The sequence below is a fragment of the Manduca sexta genome, chromosome 25 (genome assembly GCF_014839805.1).
Source record: "Manduca sexta isolate Smith_Timp_Sample1 chromosome 25, JHU_Msex_v1.0, whole genome shotgun sequence".
In the NCBI taxonomy this organism is placed as follows: Eukaryota; Metazoa; Arthropoda; class Insecta; order Lepidoptera; family Sphingidae; genus Manduca; species Manduca sexta.
This window is the reverse complement of record NC_051139.1, coordinates 16,623,319-16,633,529: the sequence shown is the minus strand read 5'-3', so window position 1 is coordinate 16,633,529 and position 10,211 is coordinate 16,623,319. Positions and strand designations below refer to the sequence as shown.

Below are 10,211 nucleotides of genomic sequence, written 5' to 3'. Positions count from 1 at the left end.
ACCAACCCATTTAATTGATGGAGTGGAGGATATTCACATTCAAAATAAATTCACTACAAAATATATTTAAAAAATATAGTATAAATGTGTAAGACGAGTAGTGGCAATCGGTCGCAAACCGCTTAATTGATTAATTGCTCAATAAATGTATCAATTCGTGCTAGCATTTTATTTATTACACAGCAGAAAATAAACTAGTCATCCTGACGTGATTTGAATGCGCTACCTTCCGATTCGTGAACCTAAATATACACATAGTATATTTAGTTTTATAAATCGGAAAGTACCGACTCATTAATATGTATGCAACTCTTATACTGAGAACATGAACCTTAGTCCATCGCGCTCTCAAAGAGTGGGTTACAATAATAACCTATAAAAGGAATAATTTAACGTGCATGTTACGCATGCAGGATGAGACCGTTTACAAATTCATGCATTAAATGACTTGCTATTCAGCAATTACTTGTGTTTTATGTATCCACTAATTAATAATTATGTGCTTATTAAACCCAATTAAACTGCGTTAAAACAATTTTTTCGACGCATGTTACATTAACACATACACTCAATAACTACACTAACCTATCAGTAATAATTTCTTTTGTTTAAAAGCGAAGGTGAGATATTAAAAAAAATATTTTTATCGCGGTTTTTTATATTATAATTTTCTTCTGACGTTTAGAAGACTTTGCAGCCGTCATGATCACGGGGGGATGTAAAATGTATTAACGGTTATTTTATCAAGAGCTAGAAAAAATATCTCCTTTGTAATACCTGTGTAGTAAAAAATATTTTATTTCTTTGTCGACTATTAAACTTTATTGATTTAACAGTCTGCAGTAGCTGCTATCGCGAAAAACGTACAGAAACTCGCCAAACCACGCTTGTTATTTTCAAAAGGCAGAAGCACAAGTAATGTTTCTAAGCAGTGTATATTTCGTCCCATGACGCTATAGAGGGCGACCGCTATATCGGTCGCAAATTCCAGACCCCGGGCTAATACTAAGCAAAAGAAACCAATATTACTGCTCAACTCAATTCATGCAGTTTATAGACGATTGCCAGGAAAACTTAGTATAATGTCTCGCAGATTAACTCTAGATCTATAACCATAAACATTATAATTATGATGATAATTATTTTAATTTTCAATCAATCAAACGTGCGGATGCGTCAGTTACAAACATAAACACACATAATTACCTAACAATGTACAGAGCATATAAACGGTAAAACGACCTGCGGGGTAAGTCACGCGAGGACGGCTGCGCGATGTGGCGTCTCCTGGTGCTGTTGCCCCTGGTCTCCGGCCAGCAGCTGTACGACGCGTTCTCCGGGAAACCCATCACTGAAGACCGAAGGAATGAGCTCGCCGCTCTCAACTTAACTACGTAAGATGAATACTACAAGCGAGCTGGTAGTAGGGTGTCAAGGTGTCTTTTAATGGTTACTGTATACATTTATAACAAAGTTCCCACAGAGATCAAATCCTTAAATATTGCGAAATTCGAAGCCTCTATTAAGCGCAAGATGTGTAATAAAGCATATTACAAGATCTCAGAATACCTAGAGGATATAAATGCCTGGGACTAGGAAATTTTGTGTGATTGTCTTTGGAATCATGTCACTTGATCGAGATATATATATTTTTATTTCTTTCTCTTTATTTGTAATATAACTGTAAGCGACTTGGGTATGAAATACTCTCTCACTGTCTGTACCTGCGGCGGCGTCGTGTGACGGGTCGGCCACTTCCCTACAATATGGTTGAGGAGGCCGATGGCTGGTGCATGCGTCATACTCGTGAACGGGTGCTGCTTGTGTGGACTGTTCTGCCCATTTCGCTTACATTTCTAATTTCTAATTGCTAGAGGTGCTGGGAGGAAATAATTATAAGGATAATAGAGAAATTTCATGATTCCTGAGAGGGTTGTGCAGTCATATAAAAATTTAATTAACTTATTCTTTATTTCACGAGGCTATAAATGAACTGCTCTAAACTTTTTTTTTTCTCTTCTCACTTTATCATGTACTGTAGTCTTTACCTTAAACTGATTGAAAAGAGCAACACCAGAGTTTCTTGCCCGTTCTTCTCTGGTGAAAACTGCTTTCCGAACTGGTGTTAGAGTTAATATTGACGGAGTCTAAATAATGTATAACATTTTACAGATTCAAATAAATCATTTCATTTCATTTCAAGGCATAAATTAATTAAATTAATAGGCTATTTTGACCCAAACAATACTCCTAGATAAATTTTACAACGCATTGGGGGAGGTAGTAAAAATGACGTATGTTTGACTTACTTTTCAAAATTTCATTTTATGTGTGTGCATATACGATTTCTAATTGGCTATTTTGTTTTTTTTTTTATGCTAATAAAAGAAAGTACAGAAATATACCAAATTGTAATATCGAACAGACGTATAATTGTGTCCTTCAAAGTACGCAATTATACCAGACAGCTCTCCAGTTACATCGCTTTGAAATCAGAAAACCACAATGCTTCCATACTATTGCTTTTCAAAAATATGCGATAGCCTAGTTGGAAGCAGAATCGACTACCAAGACGAACGTCCAAAGGTTCAAAAGCCAAGGGGACGCACCTCTGACTTTTCTAAAGCGACCAAAAACATCGCTAGGAAACCTGCATACCTGAGAAATTCTCTATAGGAATTTTGAGGGTATATGAAGTCTGCCAATCCGCACTAGGCTGGCGTGGTAGACTAAAGCTTAATCCCTCAGTAGTAAAGAAGGCCCGCGCCCAGCAGTGGGTCAATATTGATATTATTATATATTTATTAATATATATTGCTTTTGAAAGTCATTCCTAATAACATACCTATTCCACTATCCTAGCCCGTGCACTATCAACGTAGCACCATGCAGACATCACGAAGGGCGGCGAGTGGATGGAACATGCACCAACCCCAAGTACCCATCGCTGGGAGCGGTACCGGCACGGTACATGAGGATGCGACCCGCTAGGTTTGGAGTAGGTATGGTATATTTAGAAAATATTTCGTATCAATGGAGTTATAGAAAAACACGATTTATTAATTACTACTATATGCTCGCGAATACCCACATCAAATTCAAAGACTGACAATTCAAGGCAATATTTTATGTGGATTTACCTAACATTGATTTTAATTAAAATGTTATACATCGCTTTTTCAATATTATTGTATGCATCACTATAAGTAAATTACATAAAATTTACTTTAAACGCGAACCTTTGAGTGCGATTTCATCAGTCAAGCTGCGGAAGGCTATAAAAAATAAGTCAAATCATTTCTGCGATATGCTTGAAAAAATCCATCACGCAAACTTCGTATTAAAGTGGAATGAGATTTGATAGAAGACTATGTTATCCATTAATATTTCTAGGCAATTCAATACGGTCCGCCACAAATGGTTCAATGCTGCCATCAACTCGTCTGCTTCGCACTAAAATCCTGACCGATGGTTATCAGGAAGACCACAACTTTTCCTTCTTAGCACCAACCATTCTACTATTTCTTGTTGCTGACATTGCTGATTTGCTGGTGTTGTGTAAGTAACCCTTTTAATATACATCGATGTACATTCAGATCCAAGGATCCTCGTTCCCTTCTGAATCCCTATTTCTCCTCTTCCAAGTTCGGCTAATCAATAAATTACTTGGGGGGCTTGGTGGTTAGCCTGCCCTACACTGCAGCCCCCGATCGGAAGTTTGCATGATAAAACTGTTCGTGGCATAGAACTGCGCCCCTCATAATTTAATCCTGTAATTACACAGCATTTGCAATTACAATTAAGCCGGCTTAACGGCAAATAGAAAGCGGAAGGTATGGGGGCATCCCATATAAAGATGCTTAAACTATGTCACAACGGTATCTACTTTCAGTGACATACGCATTAGTCAGTGACTGCTGCCTCGGAAACACACCTAATCGCGTGAACCCGAATTGCATCTCCATCCCAGTACCGCAGGACGACCCGTACCTGCGCCGCACCGGCATTCGCTGTATGAACCTCACCAGGTTTCCAACATTCCAGGAACTGCAATGTGCACCAAACACATTGCCTGCAGAGCGGGTAAATATGGCATCAAAATTAACATTTACCTGATGAAAAGAACTGAATAATTGAAATAACGTCAACTAACTAGACATGTTGGTATCTACACCGGTTAACCCCAGTTTTTCAATGTTCGCAATCCAATAAAATTTTAAGCAATACAACTCCACTTATCAGCGCGTTCAAACAACGATTAAAGAAAAAAAAAACAGTTTTCAACTTTTGTATAGATATTAGTATGTACATATAATTTGGTAAAGAATCGTAACTCAACTATTTTCAGATTGACGTTATCAGTACTCCGATATTAGACATGTCTACAGTATATAGCTCCAGGAACGATAGGGTGCGTCAAATAAGAGCATATCAAGGTGGACTTCTAAAGTCTGAAATGAGAAACGGATTAGAATATCCGCCTGGTGCGGCGCTCACCTGTATTAAAAACCAACGGCCTCTGGAAAATATTTGCTATGAGTTTGGTAAGTGTTAGATGTAATCTGGCAAATAATTATATAATTTGTTTTGGAGTTGGTAATTCTGTACACAGAATTAGCAACTCCGGTTTATGGTATACATACCATAAACCGGAGGCTGAAACATATCTGTCAAAAGTGGACATTAAATTATAATAATTAACGATAATACCACAATGTTACACCATTCAACCCCTCCTAGCTGAATTTCGGCCACGACGAACAATCTCAACGGAATTCAGTTAGGTACGCAGGATATTATAGTGCACTTCCTAGCCGTTCATGTTCATAGTCCGATGAGACGGCAATCTGACATGACCGCACCAATGCAGCGGCTTTGCGAGCTTTTCGAGGCAAGGGGGTATCACACCTCCAACTTCCTGACTCCGAGCTGCAACTCTGTAATATTAAAGATAGAAAAACCCAGTCACAATTATTTTTGTCACGACCCGGGCTTCCAATCTAGGACCTTTGCACGGTAGTGGGACCTATACCGCGTACGCATTACCACTACGCCATCGCGATGTTAACACCCATCACTCTCTATCCCGCAGGTGATACTTATGGTGGTAACATAGTTTCTGGTATATACATGACTGCAATGTGGTTCTTCCGAGAGCACAACCGCCTGGCGCGCAGACTGGCTGAGATCAACCCGTGCTGGGACGACGAGAAGCTGTTCGAGACAGCGCGGCAGATCAACATAGCGCAGTGGCAGAACATACTATACTACGAAACTATGATTGCTATATTAGGTATGTTTTTGAAGAATTCTCCAAACCTATTATGTTGTGTCTCACGTTTTTCAAACATGATGCCCTCGTGACTATGGAAATTGATATCGGTATCACAATTATAATATCGTACGTGTCTCTATACTTACAGAGACTCTTCTCTTTTAATCATGTATCGTGCGACTAAGTTATCATCATCATTGACCACAGCATTTTGACATATAATTTTCGCAGTAATTGAAGGAAATAATATAAGTAATTATTGTATTGTAAGCGACGATAGCCTAGTTGGGTGTGGAACGGACTGCCGAGACGAATGTCCGCAGGTTCAAATCCCAAGGGCACACACCTCTGACTTTTCTAAAATCATGTGTGTATTCTTTGTGAATTTATCGTTCGCTTTAACGGTGAAGGAAAACATCGTGAGGAAACCTGCACATCTGAGAAGTTCTCTGTAGGAAATTCGAAGGTGTGTGAAGTCTACCAATCCGCACTAGGCCAGCGTGGTGGACTAAGGCCTAATCCCTCTCAGTAGTAGAGGAGGCCCGTGCTCAGCAGTGGGCAAGTATATAATACAGGGCTGATATTATTATTATTATTATTGTATTGAATAATAATCAAAAATAATATCATTAAAAAGGTCGTGGTGATATAATTGACACAAAATATTCCACTTCAGGCAAAGAAAATGCTTTAGAAGCCGGTATTGTATACGACACGGATGGATACGTGAACGACTTTGATCCGCGGTACAAACCGGGCACATACCACGAGTTTATAGTGGGACTGAGATGGTTCCATAACCTGCAGGACGAGCGGTCTGAGTAAGTTGTTTGTATTTTTAAATTTCTCGAAGGATACTTTCTAAAATACATCTGGAATGGAATGGTAATTGGGGCGGAGCGACGATTTGTGCGATACGCCTAGCGTAATATAAGGACACAGTTACATACAATTTTCTCACGATAATTATTGGGTATAAGGGAAGCTGTTCCTCTTTAATTTGCCAGTGCCTAAAAAATGTATAATTCACACACATCAACACTCACACCTTTAATCCCTGACAGGGTAGGTAGAAGCGCAACTGGCGCACCCAAATACCGTGAAACAATAACAAACAATAACACAAAACAAAATTTACGATTCACGTTTTAGAGAAATGTTGCTACCATTAATGGACAGCCGCAGACGCTTGGGGTACGTATAGAATTAAGAAACTATTCTTAACTACTCGTATTATGTTTTCAGCTTGTACAGTAGGGACGGAAAATACCTAGGCTCTCGGACGGGTGTAGATGATGAATTTAGAAGCGGTATCCTAGAAGTGAATAACACTGAGGCAGATCTTACACAGGGTGCGTTCCGACAACGAGCCGCTAAAATAGACTACAATATGGACCCAGATGTGAGTCTTTTCTCTGAACACTACGTAGCGATAAACCCTAAGATTCTACCGGACGTGCATCCTGATAACGCTTATTTAAATAGCTTTAGTTATTATTCGGAGGTATGAATTGCACTAATATTATAAGAAGGAAGTTTTTATGATTGCGCATTTTTAAAATAGGTAGGATTTAAAAAAATATTGTCTCACTTTTCTCGTGTTTTCTTTTGTTTGTTGCTTTCCAAGCAGACAAGCTAACGCAGTCGTACTCAAACTTTTTTGTTCGGGCCACAATTACCAACTTTAGTGTCTTAAAACATATTAATTAAAATTTTACGTTTTATTTATTTTAATAAGTTCACATTATATTCACATTCAATTTAATAATTGTATTATTTAGGGAAGCGTTTTTTATTTTAAATAGATTTTTTTAAGTCAGGCCACCTTCAAAGGCCCCTCAGGCCCTAGGTTTAGTAAAGTCGAGCTAACGGAACACTTGATGGTACGCGTAAAAGAAACTTAGAATTGTTTTTTTTAATTTGAAAAGTGACGAGAGAAAGTTTGGTTAATATTTTTTGGTACCGTACGAATGAAACTGTGTAGACATATTTATAACCTATAAAAAATTACGAAAATCTCTTCTTAAAATATCTTTTAGTTGGCAGAGCGTGTCTTAGGCGAGTTGCAGACGGCTTCGGACCTGCTGGCTATCGACATGATGAGGGGCCGCGACGAGGGCCTGGCGCCGTACAACGAGTACCGCAAACTCTGCGGTCTGCCGCACGCGCACAAGTTCTCCGACCTAGAGGACACCATATACCCTGACGTAAGTGCTTTGACAAATTTGATGGACTTCACGTACTTGACTGTTTCAATGATGTAGGATTTAATAAAAAAACAGGAAAAAATATGTTGGTTAATTAGCTTGATATTCTACACGAAGTCCGAAATCTGATATTCCAGAAATTAGAGCAATTGCGCCGAATATACGATGGTGAAATAGATGATGTGGAGCTGATGGTGGCCTTATACAGCGAGAGGCTCATCAAAGGCGGCTGGGTAGGACCCACGCTGTTCTGCATCATGGCAAGGAACCTAGTGGAATGGAGAAAATCGGACAGATTCTTTTTTGAGCAAGGAGATTCACCCACTGCGTTCACAATTCGTGAGTATAAAGCCTTATTTTAAGCTAAGCTTTTAATATCAAAATACTACATGTAACATGGGTCCCCGGACCCCGCGGTGCATTTCATCTCAAAACAACTTCTAAAAATAGAGGATTACGGTCTACAGAGCCCGCGAAGACGAAGGTTTAATTATTTTTCATCCACAGCTCAGCTTAATGAAATAAGAGTGACAAGTACCGCAAAACTCATCTGCAACAACGGTGACAGTGTGGACAAGATTCAGCCGCACGCGCTCTACAATATAGGAAAAGGGTGAGAACTTACTACTGTTATTTGTTATTTCTGACTAGGTGTTGCTCGAACAATTCCATCCAGCGCCTCCTTATCCTTTAATTAGTCTCGTTGTGGGTTAAGACTAATTAGTGCTCCCCGAGAGGCGCCGAGCTTCGGCTTTCGGTGTCATACAATACGTGACACTACCGATCCTGGGTTAGAGGAACTGCAGTGGTGGGTTACGGTGAGGCCAGCAGTGGCGAAGAGTAAATTTTTCCAAAAGGGAACCCGACGCAACATATACCATAATAATAATAGGCATGAATGTAGTCTGAAAATCGTTCTAATATTAATTTGATTTTACATATAACGAAAGAATCCCGCAGGAATTTATATGGACCCCCGCTACTGGAGGGCGGGATCATCTCGTAGATGCTCTTGAAAAGCCTTTCCCGCTACATAATCTTTATATAACTCTAGCGACCTATACCACCGTATATACAATTTAAATGTCATCTACCGATAAAAACATGGAGTCTATATGACACCATGGTCTACCCATGTGCCTAATCCAAATTTGTTCAGAGGTTAAAAGAAGAATAAGTACGATTAGATTGTTGAAAAGTTTGGATCGGAGATAGATCTTCATGATAAAGCAATCTAGCAACAAGCAGAAAGTATACTCTGAATCTATAAGCTAAAGTTTTTCGAATTATTAAAAGAGCAAAGGTGTTCTCAGTTCGTCGTAATATTTCTTTTCTTTTATTGTAAATAAATTATGTAACAACGATTCTCTGATGAAGATAAGCAATGTGACCTTCAACATCTTAAGTACTAAAAACAGAATTATAAATTGTATTATGTTCCAGGAACGAGTTGACCCCATGCGAGGCAATCCCGGGCATAGACCTCACCAAATGGGCAGATCCGCATTGCCACAGTGATGTCCACAAAGAGGAACCCAACACTTCGAAAAACGATGACTATTGGGCCGGATATTATTATAAAAAATGATTTTGAAATTTGAGCCGAAACCGATAAACGACTCCAATCACTATCTTCAGATTGATCCATAAAACATATTATAAATCAAAATAAGTCATAATAAGTAGGTACGTACCACAGTGGCGTAGTAGTATTGCGCGCGCTACGACTTCCGCTGTGAGCTCTTGGGTACGAATCCAGTATCGGGCAAAATAGTATTGTATAGTATTGGGTTTTTCTTCTCAATATAAGGCTAGAATCTGAAATCTATGCCCTATATCACATTATGGGACGAAGATACACCTGACAAATGTGGGTGCATTAGTTGCGCCTCTGCCTACCCCTTCGATATTGAAAGTTAGTTGTTAGGATCGTTTATTTAAATCGGCCCTTAATTACATCTTATATTCAAATATAATTTATTATACAATATAATGACAATATATATTTTGTTAAATCCATATAAAATCATAATGTTCATAGAATTTATAACCCAAGTCTGTTGCATACATCAACGTGATACAACGCCTTACGCTGCAGTATATGCACCCCTGCCTTACGCATTGGGCATAATTCATATATATTACATGATTTTAAAGCAGCGATAGCCTTCTTGGTAGTGGAACGGACTGTCGAAACGAATATCCGCAGTTTCAAAACCCAAGGGTACACACGTCTGACTATTCTAAATCTATTAGAATTAGAAGGAAAACATCGTGGGAAAATCTGCAACCTGAGAATTTCTCTATAGGAATTTGAGGTTGTGTGAAGTCTACCCATCCGCAGAAGGTCAGCGTGGTCGACTAAGGCCGAATAAAAAATTTCGAGACCAAGCAATCTGTGCCAGCTATTATATTTACAGATAGCAAGCCTCGTTAAGGAAGAATTTCGCCCGTGATAATTCTATATTTACAAAATACATATATCCAAAACGCCTAAAATCTATAAAACTACAATATGAAACCATCTCAGTCTTTCTAGCAATGCTGTAGAAAGGCCTATCAACTCTAACACAATGATATCCTCATCCTAACAGAATACACTCTAAACATTCAACTGGTTAATTGGGTCAAACACCCGTGCCCCGGGATACTACGAATTTAATTTGTGTAATTGTTTTTGGCACTTATTAAAATGTTATTAGTCCAGAGAAAAGGTTTTTACGTTCATT

General features: G+C 38.8%; 1 protein-coding gene across 1 annotated transcript; it reads left to right on the top strand.

Annotated features, from left to right (window-relative positions):
- Window positions 1-1,229: 1,229 nt before the first annotated feature.
- On the top strand, window positions 1,230-9,292 carry LOC115448945 (peroxidase). Its single transcript, XM_037442796.1, has 12 exons — window positions 1,230-1,394; window positions 2,863-3,002; window positions 3,394-3,558; window positions 3,893-4,083; window positions 4,349-4,544; window positions 5,093-5,293; window positions 5,952-6,096; window positions 6,521-6,677; window positions 7,315-7,482; window positions 7,620-7,821; window positions 7,990-8,095; window positions 8,926-9,292. The coding sequence occupies exons 1-12, from the start codon at window positions 1,276-1,278 to the stop codon at window positions 9,068-9,070; spliced, it is 1,935 nt and encodes a 644-aa protein (XP_037298693.1). The 5' UTR covers window positions 1,230-1,275; the 3' UTR covers window positions 9,071-9,292.
- Window positions 9,293-10,211: the final 919 nt, after the last annotated feature.

Excerpts from the sequence above, each read along its gene's own strand:
- LOC115448945 (XM_037442796.1), top strand. The coding sequence starts at position 1,276 with ATGTGGCGTCTCCTGGTGCTGTTGCCCCTGGTCTCCGGCCAGCAGCTG. Across the intron at positions 3,559-3,892 it reads TGCTGATTTGCTGGTGTTGT|TGACATACGCATTAGTCAGT; the intron begins GTAAGTAACCCT and ends ATCTACTTTCAG. Across the intron at positions 7,822-7,989 it reads ACCCACTGCGTTCACAATTC|CTCAGCTTAATGAAATAAGA; the intron begins GTGAGTATAAAG and ends TTTCATCCACAG.